Source organism: Anopheles arabiensis, chromosome 2 (assembly GCF_016920715.1).
Source record: "Anopheles arabiensis isolate DONGOLA chromosome 2, AaraD3, whole genome shotgun sequence".
In the NCBI taxonomy this organism is placed as follows: Eukaryota; Metazoa; Arthropoda; class Insecta; order Diptera; family Culicidae; genus Anopheles; species Anopheles arabiensis.
The window spans coordinates 111677511-111692555 of NC_053517.1; the positions used below are offsets into that span (position 1 = coordinate 111677511).

The window sequence follows — 15045 nt, forward strand, 5'->3', positions numbered from 1 at the left end:
ATTCAGGGTTATTAATATTCATATTCACTATACAAATTGAGCTAAAATTAATACGCTAATTCTTACATCAATTCCTAAACTATTTCTTATGCTGCACATGTACAGCCGTATGATGTGGTTTGATGACCAACGTTTTCAATTATTCGATCGGAACAGGAACTGTATCGTTTCATTCCAAATCTGGAACAGGTTCAGGAACAGTTCCATGAACGGGATAAAATCTATTTATAACTAAGCTATCTTAAAACTTTTAAGAGATCAGCATCAGTCACAGGACCGGGATGGATACGTGATCAGTTCCAGGAGTGGTATGGGTTCATGATCGGTTCATGTTCTAGACCAGTAGGGTTTTTACCGTATCGGTTTCGGGATCGGTATGGGTTTGGTTTTGGTTTTAGGCCTCTTAGTCGGTTGTCATCAGTGTCTCATTTGAATTGGGTTTCGAAGCCAATAATGTTGGTGTACAGCTACAGTAAAGCGGATCCTTTAAGTTTCGTTGCGCAGCCCTGTAACCGAGCCAAATTTGCTAGTCATTTCTCATGCGTAAAGATGTATCTTTTCCACAGTTTTACACCAGTACAGCTTTATTGAATTGCTCAAAAACCAACCATTGCTTGTTATTGTGAGGTAATGTTCGCCCCGTTGCAAGCACTGTTAAGTTGTATGGGCCCTTTATTGAAGAAGCGAACGGCGCCCAACATTAACATGTTTTTCGAGCGCCTTTCACTGCTTCATCTTTGAAAAGACCATCCCAAATTACACAAATTAAACCCCCTTTCTCAAAACCTCACAAAAATACTTTCGTCGTTCTTACGAGAGTGGAATCTTGCATGAGCTTGTGTATTTTCATTCTCCAATATATCTCCTAATCCTTCCATCGACACACAGTAACATTAAAATTAAAGGGAACTCAAACATTCCTGCTGTCTTGTACACCTAAACGCAGCAAAACGGTGCAAAACTTACCGTTTTCAGTACCTACGGAACCAATAAATGGTGAACGCATAATATTTCATTTCTGTACTGTACTATCCCCTAGCTAACGCTCTTTATCTTTCTCTCTCTCTCTTTCTCCGCTGTCTTCCGAATCAAACAAAATGATTTCGATTCTCCTTGCCGGCTTTACAATTTCCTGCTGTATCCTATCATTCTTATGCTGTACTCTTTGTTCCGAAACAAGATTGAATTACCTGCAATTGTTTCGTTAAGATATTCTCCTGTCTGGGGGCCTGTTGCTAGTTCAATTATTGAGTTCGCTCTATTTTGTGGGATTAAGTGTACTCTTCTCTACATTTCCGTTGCCTTGCTAGCAGGATTTTAACCGCCGACCTAACTGAATCTTCTTATAATTCAAATTACAAAAATACGATGGACCATGTAACCACGTTGCGTATCCAATGGCTTACAAATCCTCGTCCTCGTCTGGCAGGGCCGTTGCCTGTGCCTCCTCCAAATCCTTCTCGATCTGTACCTGCCAATCCTTGTCCATTTTCACTTCCGGTGGAAGCAAGGCAGGCATGGCAACGAACTCCAGGTTAGGATCACCGACAAGCTTGCGAGCCAGCCACAGGAACGGTTTCTCGAAGTTGTAGTTCGATTTGGCAGAAATATCATAGTACTGTAGGGAAACAAAGAAAAACAACCAGTCAGTGATACATTACTACCACAGCGCTCCTTTCTCGCGTCCATCACTTACCTGTAGGTTCTTCTTCCGGTGGAATACGATGGACTTGGCCTTCACCTTACGATCCTTGATGTCTACCTTATTACCGCACAGAACGATTGGGATGTTTTCACAGACGCGCACCAAATCGCGATGCCAGTTGGGCACGTTCTTGTAGGTCACTCGAGACGTTACGTCGAACATAATGATGGCACACTGTCCCTGGATGTAGTATCCATCGCGAAGCCCACCGAACTTTTCCTGCCCGGCCGTGTCCCACACATTGAACCGGATAGCACCACGGTTCGTGTGGAATACCAGTGGATGCACCTCTACGCCGAGGGTGGCGACGTACTTCTTTTCAAACTCACCCGTCATATGACGTTTGACGAATGTCGTTTTGCCGGTACCACCGTCGCCGACCAGCACGCATTTGAAAGTTGGCATATCTGCTTCCGCCATTGTTGTTGCAGCTGTACTCTTCGTCTGTTGCAAAAGCTTTACTTTTATACGAGGAGCCTCCTCCGGGTCAGTGCTTTTATCCTTCCTTTAAGCTGGTACCGCTCGGCCTCACCTCAGTCGTCCAACTGGGATCCTGAGTTAGTTTAACGTTGTCTGCCTTTCGATTGGATCAACACATGCAATAATACGGCGTTCGAAGTGGGGTGGAGGGAAAAAGTAAAATCAATTAATCTCCTGCTCTCTTGTTACTATGATAGGGAGAAGGAATCATAGCCTAGGTCAGTTTATAGAAGGAAGTGATGCGTGAATAAAAAGCCCTTAAAAATCATTTTCCAAATTAATATTTTGACATTTGTGGATGCATGGTCCCAAAAAGTAGGTAATTTTCTAGCTGAAAACAGGCAGCTGAAAAATGCGGCAAAGACAATTATCGAGAAACTTCCTCGCAATGACAGGCGGTGGGTAGGAAGATTGCAAGGTTATTTTTTTTTTCTATGCCAATTCCAACAACATCCGTGCTTACAATGCTGATGACGTCACGGAGGGAAATCTAATAGCTGTGTGGCGTACCAAATTCCATTGCCAAAAATAGGACCTGGTATAGCACGTACTCTGGATAAGCAAGCATGATTATTTTTCCCAATTAAAACAACACAAACGATGTCACATAAAATGACACCTACTTCTGCCGGGATCCTCAGCGCACCCAACCTCTGCTGCAGCTGCTGCTGCTGTTGATGATGCGGCTCAAAGGTCAGGTCAGCATTATGCCTTCTTTTCTATAGCCTTTTACCGCTCTTTCCGAAATAGTGCCACTTGAATCGTCCCCACCCAATCTATAGCACTTTTGGAAAAGATTATTCATTTCATAAGTGCGTTTGTCTATGGCTTGAATCTAACACTACCCTAAAAAGTGACGCAAGCTTTAAAATAGATAATTGAGATGTAACTTAATCGAGATACGCAGAACATGCAACGCGTCTGCAAACTAATATCCCCGGAACCGACAGTTTTTGCTTATGCTGCGAATCGGAGAAAGATCTACAACAAAGGATAGGTAGCGGCGGTGGTTGTCAAATGTACAGCACGCTTCTGTTTCTGCGCCAATATTCCCGGTGCCCGGGCTGATGCGATCGAATGGCAGATGTTCCGGTAGATGGAAACGAAACACTTGTACCGTTCAGGAACGAAATGCCTCATTGCCAATGCGAATCGCAAAAAACCTACAGCTAACCATATTACAAATATCTAAAATGCGGTTTAAAAGAGGCCTTCTTTGCCCATCATTTTCTTGTAAATTTCGTCATGCCGTATCTGCATCGCCACACCACTTCTTCCCGACGCCGAAGCCGGCAGAAGCTCCACGGAATTGTATGCGCGAAAAACCGCCTTGAAATGCACTTTCAACAAACACTCTGCACTGCAGCCATTGCTTTTACCTTTAAATAACTGTTTCACACAACCCTAGCGATGGTAATTGTTCTAATATCGTACTATTTCAGCTCTTTGGCCCAGTACTTACAGCAGGATAGCTTGATCACACCACGAAAAAACGCTCAAGATGACGAGCAGGGACCAGGTTAGCAAACGAACGACGTCAGGAGGCGCGAAATGTGCGGCTATGTTGACTGTTGTCCTATTCTGGCCTACGTATCACCCAAGAGCGACAGAGAAGTACACAAGGCGGAAACTGAGCAAGAAAATTCTCTCTTCAAGATAGTCCCACTGACAGCTGTCAGCTGGTTTAGGTGGTTGAAATAACGGTCAAGCGGCGTTCGGTTTAATTTTTAAACAAGTTAATCTCTGTATTTCTCTTCAAATATTAATAATTTTAGGTACAACACGGCTTTCATTTTCTTTGCTTGAAATCTTTTGTTTAAATCATTACACACAGAAAATGCTTTGCTCTCAAAAAAAACGATTTTCAAAAATTGCGTTTCAATTTTCGTAATTACCAAGCAAGAGCAAAAAAAATTAATTAAAATCCGCTTTAAATAATATGCTAAATAAGAGTGAATGAAAAACAACATTCTCATTCTTATTTATGATGAGTCTGTGGCTTTATCGGTTGTGTAAACAATGTAAATGCATGTTTATAGAACACCAGAGATAACCTCGATAGGCCGTACGTTGCAAGTTCAGTGAGAACGGTTTCTCATTTAGCATTCAACTCGGCGAAGAATCACGATGAAATCGTTCAGTTTTACGGGACTAATGGCACCGGTGTTTACACCGTACACGAACAACAAGTGAGTTTCTGTGAGTTAAAATGGCCAGATTCGATTCTACACAGTATTCCAACTCGTTATAGTGAAAAGGTAAACATAAACGCCATCGAACCGTACGTAGAACTGCTGAAAGCGAATCATGTAAACGGTGTCCTCGTCAATGGGACCACCGGTGAAGGTATGCTGATGAGCACCGAGGAGCGTATGTTGGTAACAGAAGCATGGCAACGATCATGCAAAAAACACGGCATCACCAACATGGTTCAGATTGGCGGTGCTGCTTATCCGGATGTTGTGCAGCTGGCTCAACATGCCTCCAAAATGGACGTGGATGCGGTGCTGTGCCTTCCAGAGCTGTATTTTAAACCGAAATCATGCGAGCAGCTGGTCACCTACCTGAAAGGCGTAGCCATGCATTGCCCCACAACGCCCTTTTTCTACTATCACATTCCGATGTTTACAGACGTAAATTGTAAGGCGAAACGAAATTCTGTACACCTATGATATGAAATGTTTTAACACTTTTCTATCTTGTTGTATTCATGTCTTGATTGGTTTAGTGCACATGCCAACGTTTCTGGATCGCGCAGAGAAGGAGATTACAAATTTCCGGGGAATTAAATACACGAGCGGAGATCTAGAACAGGGCAGCTCGTGCTTGAAGGAAGGCCGCACCATATTCCTCGGTGCCGATACCATACTGTGCGGGGCGGTGGCTGCCGGTTTCGATAGTTTCATTATGACGACGATCAACATCTGTCCGGAAGCTGCGCTTGAGATTATCGCCGCCATGGACCGGGGCGCGGTAGCGGATGCTAGGGAAAAGCAGCGTTTGCTAAACGCACGTATTTGTGAAATTTTAGCCCACGGAGATTGGGTGTCGGCGATGAAAAAAGCGTTCCGGGAAAGATTCCCTTCGATCGAGGTTGGCACCACGCGGCCACCACTGAACATGTGAAAAGTGATCTGTGTACGGTAGTTAAATGAATGAAATGTATTTCCTGACGCTTTTCGTCGTCACATCTAATGACTGTCCATGAACTGAAGATCAGAAACGAGAAGTATCGTTTGCGGGAGAGGCCGCGGCTGAGGAGATAACACCGTCAGTACCTGCTTGTCCATGTTGACGTTGGTAACACAGATAAAACCGGCCACGTTTGTCTGTATCACATTCTCGTCCGTGCTCTCGGCAAAGCTGACCGCCAGGATGTGGTGCAACAGCTGCGGACCGGGCTGTACTGCGACCAGCTTGGTATAGTTGTCTTCCGCCTTCATGCCCAGCGGCAGGCACGAATCCGGCAGTGGCGGTGAGCCAACCTTAAATATTTTTATATCCGAAAACTTTACATCGAAGCTATGCGGGAATAGGGGCATTTTGGAGCCGTAGAAATATTCTCTAATGCGCTGATCTCTTGCCTCGGTGCGCTGCGATTTGGTGCGCTCCACAACGCCACCGCTTTTCGGCAGAAACACAACCTGCACGGTGCCCTTGACATCCCGCAGCAATTCGTTGTACAGGCGCTCCTGGTCGAGCACAAAGATAGCGGTCACTTCGAATGCTTCGACGGTGTGCAGGATGTGCGAGTAGCCGGAACCTTTCACCCAGCCGCAGGTGTTGATTATCATTCCGGACGATTTGGCCTTTTTGTTCGCCTGCAACCGTTCCAGCGTCGTTTCGGCCAGCTTCGAAATCAGCACATCATAGAACGTACTGTTCGCCGACGGTGTACTATGGCCGTAGTGGTAGACGAGAGGGGCCTGTTGCGAGAAGCCTTCCGCTACCGGCGCAGGTCGCTCGACGAGTAACGCACCGATGGTGCCGGGTATGGCGATTCCTCCCTGACCCACATCCAAGTCGACGAATATCGGGCGTCTACCCAGCCGCACTGCATAGTTCAAGAATATGCGGCACAGCGTGGTCTTTCCGACATCGGTGGGGCCCACTACCATCACGATTGGTCCCTGTGCGTCCTCCTGTTCGGCTTTGTTGCGCAGATGCTCCAGAGCAGAGTTAGCATTCAGGTACATAACCATGGGAGTTTCTTTGGCAACGTACGCCACGTCCGGCTTGCCGCGCAGCTCGATCGTACAGCCGTGGTAGGTAAAGATCGCTACCTTGGCACCGGTAACGAACTCGTACGGCTTTTTTACCACCAGCTCGGTCCCGAACAGTTCCGCTTGTCCATTGAGCAGCTAGAAACAGGGAAAACGGTATTACTCATTCATTGCGGACGCAGTACCTGTGTCGGTTGTGCGTCTACCTACCACAACAGTGACTTTTTCGTTTTTGTTTTCTATTTCAAACCGCAGCTCCGAATCGGACTCCAGCTTGTAGTCCGTCCTGGGGACGGCTTTATCGTCCGTCATGATGCCACCAGAAGAGAGTGTGTTTTAATTGTACTGCGAGTATTTAATCGCGATTAGTTCATGCTTAGATGAACGTGTACGCGATCTCGTTACCCGGTTTGTTTACACGGTTGGTTGACAGCAATAAACGTCATATGTAACCAACAGCAAAACATTGATTACGAAACTGCGTTGCTAGTTGCACTTCCTCTACGGCATATCGATACGGCAAAGAGTGCTTTGGGGAAAGCCATGATTGCCACAACCCTCCGCCAGCTGGTGGGCCGCTCACTTTTCACCGTACAGCAACAGCTGGTAAGATTTCAGAGCGGTGTCGATGGGCCCGGTAGCGGCGTACCGAAACCCGGCGTCGCAAACCCGGACACCATATTCGACAAGATAATCAAGAAGCAGATACCGGCAGATGTAATTTACGAAGACGAGAAATGCATTGCGTTCAACGATGTTGCTCCTCAAGCGCCGGTTCATTTTCTTGTGATTCCAAAGAATAAAATTGACAAGCTGGAAAACAGTACGCCCAATCAAACGGAGGTATAGCAGCAATGTTTCAGTAGACAGGCCAACGAATCGGGAGAAAATAATTAACATTTATTTGATTCTACTTTTTGCAGCTATTGGGGCATCTGTTGCATGTTGCGGGGCAGTTGGGAAAATCGAAAGCTCCCAAAGGATTCCGGCTGGTGATAAATAATGGTGACCATGGATGTCAAACAGTGTACCATATACACCTGCACGTTATAGGCGGACGCCAGCTCGGATGGCCTCCCGGGTAATTGTATCGCGAACTGCACGTAACAGAAGCAAATAAATGGACCATCCTGCGGTTATCCATTTCCATCCTAAATATTCTGATTTTCTGATCCGACCACCGTTGAAGGAATTTAAAAAAGAAAATCGATGACATCCGAAACACAGGCTGACAGGCGCAAAGCGGGACGGACTGTCAATAGTCAGCAGAAAGCAAAACAAAGTCAGAGTAAACAGGTTCGATACGAAAACAAAACAATACTTGCACTTTCTAACCCGTTTTTGCGCTGTTCCAGATCAAAATGAGCGACCAATCCAGCGAGGCGTTAAGTGGTCCCAATGATACCAGCGCCATACCAGCCACAGCAGTGGAAGCTGAGAAGGACAGTGAATCAGACTCATCCATTAGCTGTGCCAAACAGACCGCTGACAACAATGATGATGAGTGTCCAAAAACGTTCCCGTTCACCGATGCCAACGATAGCCCGAGTGCAGGGGATTTGGCTCACTCTACGCGCTGTAATCTGAAGGTGCGTACGAAGTGCCATCGGCTGCAGAATCGCTCATCCCCGTACAGGACGATACGCCCGTCGGCGCTACTCGTCTCCCGCTTTCTGGAGGCCGTTTCGCACAATAACACGGAAAAGGTGCAGGAAATGATACAGCAAGGTATGTCACCGAACACGTCCGAAAGCTACTTCAACCGGTCTGCGTTGCATATTGCGTGCAGCAGAGGATTCCGAGACATCGTTCGCCTCTTGCTGGAGAACGGTGCCAACCCGAACATACGGGATAAAAATATGAACACACCGCTGCACTTGGCCTCCAGCACGGAAAGTGTCGAGGTGGTACAGATGCTACTCGATTACGGGACCAACGTGCTGCTGAGGGATTCGAATGGTTTGCTTGCGCTGGACTTTTCAATCGGCAAGCTCCGGCTCTCGGAGCGGCTCATCTCCAAAATGCAAAAGCTTACGCAAAGCGACATACACAAGCATCGTGAAAAAACGGCCGACGTTTGCGAACGAATTTTTGCTGTATTTAAGCAGCAGGTCCGAAACCTCGATCTGCCAAGGCAGGGCCTGGACCAGGAAAAGCTGGAACAGATGCTGAATGATTTTTCCGAACAACTCGGCAAGGTGCGCCAACGGCAAATCGATCTCGATTCCATCGTCGATCAGATCAGCAATCTGAAGGTGAAAAGTGAAATTGATAGCGACGTCAATTCGTTGCTCTCCACCCTGCAGCAGTTCACTCTCTAAACTGTGAGCGGACACTTATTCACGGTGCAGGATCAAACGGTTTCATGCGCGCGGATTACATTCCATATCCATCTAATACATGTATAGGCCAAGTTTCTATGTAATGTGTGTGTGTGTGTGTGTGTGTAGGTATAATAGATTACTTTCGTTTCGGCTCTCCCTATTGTACATTCAGGTGCTTTATGTAGAATAAATAATAAGCTAGACTGTACGCCTTTATTTGCGTGGTTTCTGGGTGCGTTCGATTTTTTCGCCCCGCTTTCGCTTGTTCAACGGATTCCGCGGATCGTACACGTCGTACCAATCGTCGTCCTTAGTGGCGGCATCTTTCGCTAGGATTGGATCCTTCTTTTCAAACTCCAACCGGTGCGAAAGCCAATTGTCTCCCCGAATGTCCTCCTCTTCGTCGACGGAAGCACTGGCGTGCGACTCAGGATCCCGCTCATGGGCGGAATGGAGCTTGGATTTGAACTTTTGCAACAGCTCCATGGTGAAGTTTTCCCGCGAACTGCCTTTCTTGGGAACCTGTTTGGTTTTCTGTGTGTATTCTTCCTGCACCTTTAGCACCTCGTCCATCACTTCCTTGCGGGACGATTTTTTGGACACCTTCTTCTGCTCGCTCTCCTTATCCTTGTCCTTGGAGCGTTTGTCCGTGTGATAGTCGCGCTTGAGTTTCGTTATCTCCTGTCGGATTTTTTCCGCTTCCTGCTGTTTGGCTTTCTTTCTCTCGCTTCCAAGCCCGTAATCGGAATCGGAATCGCTTTCGCTTGCATCCGAAGCGTGCGGTTTCTTCTCTACTGCTTTCTCGTCCGGTTTACGCTTCAGCTTTTCTCGCACACTTTTTGCACCGTCTTTGTTCCGCGAAGCCTTCGTTGAGGTGCGATGCTGTTCCGCTTCCTGTTCATCACTTTTGGGTGAGGAAACTGCCTCATCGTCAGACGAATCCACCCGTCGACGGGTTTTCGAATCCTCTTCCGCATTGGTGCTTGCCGTTTGCTTGCTCAGCTGGGGATCGTCCAGCACGTCGTGCGATGATTTTCCCCGTCCGGATGCATTTTTCTGTACATACACCTGAGTTTCCAGCTCTTCCTCTTCCGCTTCATCGCCGAACGATAGAAGTCCAAAGTTTTTAACCCCTTTCTCCTTCTTCTTCTTGCTTGCGTTCTCGTTTTCCTGTTTCGATTTGGCCCGATCCGCATCGCCCGTGCGCCGTGGTACGATGTCGTCGAATGGGTTGTTTAGTACCTCCGTCCGAATGATGCGATGGGTAAAGTGCGGGCGCTCATTTTCATACACTTCGCCTTCTTCCAGCTTCAGCATGTTGTATATCGTGTCGCCCGCAACCTTCCCAAACAGTGTGTTCTGGTTCTGCAGTTCCGGCGTTGGTCCCATGGTGAAGAAGAACTGTGAGGCGTTATCGTTTCTGCCGGAATTCGCCATACCCACCAGCCCGCGTCGAACGTAGCGCAGGCGGGAGTGAAACTCATCCTTGAACGGATGGCCGTACACCGATTCGCCTCCGGTGCCGTCGCCATTCGGGTCCCCTCCCTGCACGATGAAGCCTTTCACGACACGGTGAAAGATCGTCCCGTTGTAGTAGCCTTCCAGGCATAGTTGTATAAAGTTCCGGCAAGCCAACGGACATTCCTTCGACCAAAGCTCTATGTCGATGTCGCCGACAGATGTTTTTAGTAGAACCTGCAAGGATGCAAACGTATCGGTAATGCTAATGGACTTTCGGTTTGGCAGTGCGATGAACAGGACGATACCTTGCCCGACGTCGGTGGCTCTTGTATGTAAATGTTGCTCATCTTAAGTTAGCAAGTGCTTTTCCTGAAACTTTTAAAACTATTTACTGCTGCGAAGCGGAGGCTACGCACCAAAGTGAATTGTTTGCAGAAGGGTTGTTTACGTTGATGCGTTTTGACATTTCGTTTGACGTTTGCAAGGAGTCGAAACACGTTGGGAGCTACCGACGAGAGCTGGTGCATCATGTCCGAGGCGAAGAAAATAAAGTTAGACTCGACGGAGAAAGGATCGCAACAACGGAAAGCCAAGCATGGAAAAGCAGGCAAGCGCAACTATTACGCGAAGGTGCGAGACAACAATGGCACAGGCGATGGACCGAGGGACCGCTGCATCAAACCCGGCCATCGAGGAATTCTGGTAACGTGCAACGGGCACGTTCGTGACTGTGTACGCGACAGCTATCGCATCCTGAATGAATACGCAGACGAACTGTACGGACCGGTTGAAACCCCGCGCTGCGAAGATGAAACTCAGCCCGATGGTGGCAGCGACGAGGAGGACATCTCGGTCAAGCTGCAAAAGGAGGCGGAAGCGGCCGGTAAAAAGCGTAATGCAGCGTCTTTCCGCTTCCAGAGCGTGGAGAGCGGGGCCATGAACTGCCTCTTCATCCAGACCGTGCTGCCCGATCCGAACGAGATTGTCGTGAAGCTAATGCGAGATTTGAGCGCTACCAAAAAGCACAAATCTCGCTTCATTCTGCGAATGTTGCCCATTCAGGCGGTGTGCCGTGCGAACCTGAAGGACATCATGGATGTCGTTGGGCGATTAGGTGACCAGTACTTTCTGAAGGAGCCGAAAACGTATGCCATCGTGTTTAACCGTCGGCTCAACAATGACCTCTCGCGGGACGACGTAATTCGCGAGCTGGCCGATCTCATCACGTCCAAGAATGCGGGAAACAAGGCGAACCTGAAAAACCCCGAACTGGCGGTCATTGTGGAAACAAGGCGGCATCCTGCCCGAATATTACCTGAAAAACCCCACCGTCACTGGCGGTCATTGTGGAAGTTAAAAGATGGGGAGAAAGCAAAGTCGCCCAAAATAACGACTCCATCCGACGAAGCTTCTGGGTAAGAAGAATGTTTATTAATCAAGCAATGATGGTAATGTTAAAAAGAAAAAAAAGTACATAACGTTAGTGAATTCTAATAAAAACGAAACGAATTTGTGCACACATAATTCGTCTGTAATCGGCCTTTATCGACCTTCTTCTCCGACAATCTAAATCGTCAATGCTTCGACCGCTTATGTTGCCCCGCTGCAGCAGAATGTCCCTCGATCGCCGTACTACACTTGGAATTTGTGTTCTGGATCTCGCTCAGCGGTGGAGCGCTAGGGGTAACGAAGTTGCTCGAACGCTTCCGACTTGGTGGCGTCTTGGTGGGGGAATACTGTTTCAGACACTCCACATCGTTGAACACGACCTGCGCACCTCCACCGCTGGTAGGGATCACGTCCCCCTTGTACAGCTTCGTTTCCAGCTCACCTTCAGTGTCGGCATCCTGCGATATCAGACAGTACTTGGTAGTCTTCTGGGCTAGCACATCCTTGTCGGTGAGCTTGGTGACGGACTTGGAGTTGCAATAGTACGGCTGCAGAATGGTTCCCAGTGGGACGGGATTAGCAGCACGATGTTCCAGCCATCGTTCACCGGTCGAGCGCGATCGTCGATGTCTACCGTTTGCAACTGCCGTGCCGGGCTGTTAAAAAAAACAAGGAGGGCAACCATTGAAGTACCGAAGCTCTGTGGGCCGTCCCAGTAGGAGGGAAAAGAACTGGACAGACTTACCCTTGATCCGCGCGGCGTAGCGTACACAGACACCAGCGACTTTACGTTCGGCGTTGACTCTAGCTTGTGGAAATCTTTATCGACGCTGCTCGAGCGACCACGCGCTGCGATTGGCGTGCCCTGAATGATTTCCGACACCAGCCGGAGACGCTCCTCCTTGTCCCGCATTTCGTCCTGCAGTTTGTTTTTCTGCTCCATCAGCTTTATCTCGAGCTCGCGGCTCATCTTCTCCGATTCGACGGCTATCTTGGACGTGAACTTCTTGCGCTGGCGTTCCTTTTCGAGCTCCTTTTGGCTCACGAGCTGAGTCTTCTGGTTGAGCTGCGTCTGCAGTTCCCGCACGCGCTCTTCCAGTTGCCGGTTGCGACGGTTCAAATCGTCAATCGAACTCTCGTAAACTACGACCTTGTTCTCGAGCGCGATGATTTTCTGCTTGTTCTGCGCCAGCACTCCCTTGTATGAAGTGTTTTCGGTACGCAGCGACAAATTATCACTCTCCAGCTTGTGCATATTCATGCGCAGTCGATTCTGGCGGGCATTAAAGTCTTCGCGGAGCAGTTTGCGCTTTTGAATTCTTAACTCTAACACTTCGGAGAGCTTCCGCACGAGCTCGTCGCTTTCGGCCGATCCTAGCTTCATGTCTGCCACGAACGGCTCCAGACTGTACACCAGCCCAAGATCGAACTCCATGCGATCACCGTTGGATTCGGTGGCGCCAGCGAACGGTGTATGAACGTGGTGGTGGTGGTTCCTTTCGGCCATATCGCCAATGGCCATCTTAAACAGCTGATTGGCCTTACGGCGCCCGGGCGTAAGGCCCATGTCGACCTTCATCGGTGTGGGTCGTGCTATTTGTACGTCCTGCGTCATTTCCGCGAACTTCATCACCTGGGCCGTTTCGTCGTAATCTTCGGCCCGCGGATTCACGCACACAATCATCCGCACCTGGCCTTCGCCATCGAAATAGTTCTTGAACAGGTGGGTAATCTTCGAATCACGGTACGGCACCTTCTTACCGCCGCAGGTTTGCTGGTTTTCGCGCAAGATCTCCAAACATGTTCGCAGAGTCATCAAGCTGTTGTTGATGTTGCCAGCCTCACGCAACCGCTGTCCAGTGTTGCCCGTCCGGTTCGTGCGCTCGCTGCCGGCCAAATCTACCAACGAAAGTTGACTCACGGTAATGGCGTTACGATCCTGCACCACGTTCTCTCCTTGCACGTCAACCGGGGCTTGTACCAGGCGGATGGTAAAAACGGAATGGGATCGACTGGATTCGGCATTAAGAATCGTGTGTCCCATGCGCTTCCGCTTTTGGCCAATCTGGAACAGCTCTAGTGCCTCCTCAACGGATTTAACCTCCACCTCCGTCACACCGTGCACAAACATATTGTGTTGCGCATCTTCGCGAACCATTTTGCTCTGCAGCGTCCTGAAAGGGAGACGAGCAAAAGTACATTAATCATTGCATCTATGCGGGGGACTCGATGTGATTTCATACTTTTGAACGGTGGTTTCTTCTAACAAATCGTACACACTGTTGTTGTATACTTCCACATAATTTATAAACACGGCGTAAATGTTGTCCTCCTCGATTCCACTGATTTCGGACGGCTCCACCGAAACTTGAGACGCCACCTCCTGGTCTAGGTCCTTCTTTCTCGTGGATTTGGTCAACTTGGCGTTCAATTCGGCCTGCCGCTCGAGCAATACCTCTGCCTCGGTCAGTATATCAAACCCATTCAGCCGATCCGACTTGAATGTGTACTTTTTGGCCTGATAGTCCGCAATGGTGCGGAACAGCGCATCCAAACAGCGCGGCATGATGCCGCGATGCTGTAAATCGCCGGTCATAGTGTACGTTTTGCCGCTGCCAGTGACACCGTACGTGAACAGCAGCCCATTTCGGCCACGAATCAGTCCCTCCACGAGCGGCTGCGCCACACTCACGTACACCTCATGCTGGCGCACGGCGTCGTCGAACACGCGCTTAAAGATGTACTGCGTTTCCTTCAGATTGGCGATCTTATAGTTGATGGCTATTTCCGGGGGTGTCAAAACGACCGTATGAGGATCGGTGACGCGCAAACAAGTAAGATCGGACTCGCATGGTGGCGGTCGAACGCGGCAGTACACCTGGACAGGATCTTTTCCCAAGTTGTTGCCAGAATTTCCACGACTTTTGATAGCCGACTTCGGCAATACCTTCAAAGGTGTTTTCTGCCGCCTGAAAGAGAAATGGTTTACACATGAACTATCATTCCGACCAAGCTAAAGCGCACAGCGCACTCACATTGTCTTCATTGTCCAAACACTGATATCGTCGCAGTATGAGGTAAAATGCTTTCATGAGAATTAACACGATTTCGCTATTATGATGAGCGTAGAGGGAGGAAGTTTATAATACACTTTGTATTCCGATAACAATTTACGACTTGCACTGGTTGAGGGAAACGCTGCTCCGCTGGGGTTCGTTGATTACCATTGAATGTTCGTTATGTTTAAAAATGTCAAACCGTTGACAGCGAGACACACAACGGAATCGTCAGGTAGGACCATATTCGACATGAAGCGAAAGACATAGAAAACATCGCACGAACCGTTCGATTTGATTTTGGGTCGAATATCACTGATACATAATTACTGCATGCTTTGTTCAGTAATTGTTATAAAAAGCATTTAAGATGTTTGATTTATATGTATTTTTCGAGTTTTTGTGCT

General features: G+C 48.3%; 8 protein-coding genes across 11 annotated transcripts; 4 read left to right on the plus strand and 4 right to left on the minus strand.

The window, feature by feature from the left end:
* Window positions 1-810: 810 nt before the first annotated feature.
* LOC120902309 (GTP-binding nuclear protein Ran) lies at window positions 811-3779 on the minus strand. 4 transcript variants are annotated; one of them, XM_040310994.1, is made up of 3 exons: window positions 3648-3779; window positions 1697-2278; window positions 811-1618 (listed from the first exon to the last, which is right to left on the minus strand). In XM_040310994.1, the coding sequence occupies exons 2-3, from the start codon at window positions 2123-2125 to the stop codon at window positions 1403-1405; spliced, it is 645 nt and encodes a 214-aa protein (XP_040166928.1). In that variant the 5' UTR covers window positions 2126-2278; window positions 3648-3779; the 3' UTR covers window positions 811-1402. The 4 variants fall into 4 exon arrangements, with proteins under 4 accessions (XP_040166928.1, XP_040166914.1, XP_040166937.1 ...); XM_040310980.1 differs by having other exon boundaries at window positions 1697-2282; XM_040311003.1 differs by having other exon boundaries at window positions 3565-3767.
* A 422-nt stretch (window positions 3780-4201) lies between these two features.
* LOC120902306 (N-acetylneuraminate lyase A-like) lies at window positions 4202-5380 on the plus strand. Its single transcript, XM_040310966.1, has 3 exons — window positions 4202-4374; window positions 4437-4825; window positions 4914-5380. The coding sequence occupies exons 1-3, from the start codon at window positions 4313-4315 to the stop codon at window positions 5309-5311; spliced, it is 849 nt and encodes a 282-aa protein (XP_040166900.1). The 5' UTR covers window positions 4202-4312; the 3' UTR covers window positions 5312-5380.
* LOC120902290 (protein CLP1 homolog) lies at window positions 5325-6833 on the minus strand. The gene is made up of 2 exons (XM_040310941.1): window positions 6619-6833; window positions 5325-6546 (listed from the first exon to the last, which is right to left on the minus strand). The coding sequence occupies exons 1-2, from the start codon at window positions 6718-6720 to the stop codon at window positions 5377-5379; spliced, it is 1272 nt and encodes a 423-aa protein (XP_040166875.1). The 5' UTR covers window positions 6721-6833; the 3' UTR covers window positions 5325-5376.
* A 13-nt stretch (window positions 6834-6846) lies between these two features.
* On the plus strand, window positions 6847-7564 carry LOC120902333 (uncharacterized HIT-like protein Synpcc7942_1390). The gene is made up of 2 exons (XM_040311013.1): window positions 6847-7251; window positions 7332-7564. Exons 1-2 carry the CDS (start codon window positions 6952-6954, stop codon window positions 7491-7493), a joined length of 462 nt encoding a protein of 153 aa, XP_040166947.1. The 5' UTR covers window positions 6847-6951; the 3' UTR covers window positions 7494-7564.
* Window positions 7565-7589: 25 nt separating this feature from the next.
* LOC120902296 (ankyrin repeat domain-containing protein 54-like) lies at window positions 7590-8948 on the plus strand. Its single transcript, XM_040310954.1, has 2 exons — window positions 7590-7704; window positions 7764-8948. The coding sequence occupies exons 1-2, from the start codon at window positions 7618-7620 to the stop codon at window positions 8727-8729; spliced, it is 1053 nt and encodes a 350-aa protein (XP_040166888.1). The 5' UTR covers window positions 7590-7617; the 3' UTR covers window positions 8730-8948.
* LOC120902285 (spliceosome-associated protein CWC27 homolog) lies at window positions 8924-10646 on the minus strand. Its single transcript, XM_040310925.1, has 2 exons — window positions 10499-10646; window positions 8924-10427 (listed from the first exon to the last, which is right to left on the minus strand). Exons 1-2 carry the CDS (start codon window positions 10538-10540, stop codon window positions 8946-8948), a joined length of 1524 nt encoding a protein of 507 aa, XP_040166859.1. The 5' UTR covers window positions 10541-10646; the 3' UTR covers window positions 8924-8945.
* A 9-nt stretch (window positions 10647-10655) lies between these two features.
* On the plus strand, window positions 10656-11612 carry LOC120895160 (THUMP domain-containing protein 1 homolog). The gene has a single exon (XM_040298257.1). It carries the CDS (start codon window positions 10722-10724, stop codon window positions 11610-11612), a length of 891 nt encoding a protein of 296 aa, XP_040154191.1. The 5' UTR covers window positions 10656-10721.
* Window positions 11599-14803, minus strand: LOC120896622 (kinesin-like protein KIF23). The gene is made up of 4 exons (XM_040300877.1): window positions 14618-14803; window positions 13826-14551; window positions 12328-13756; window positions 11599-12238 (listed from the first exon to the last, which is right to left on the minus strand). The coding sequence occupies exons 1-4, from the start codon at window positions 14626-14628 to the stop codon at window positions 11768-11770; spliced, it is 2637 nt and encodes an 878-aa protein (XP_040156811.1). The 5' UTR covers window positions 14629-14803; the 3' UTR covers window positions 11599-11767.
* Between the last annotated feature and the right edge of the window lie 242 nt (window positions 14804-15045).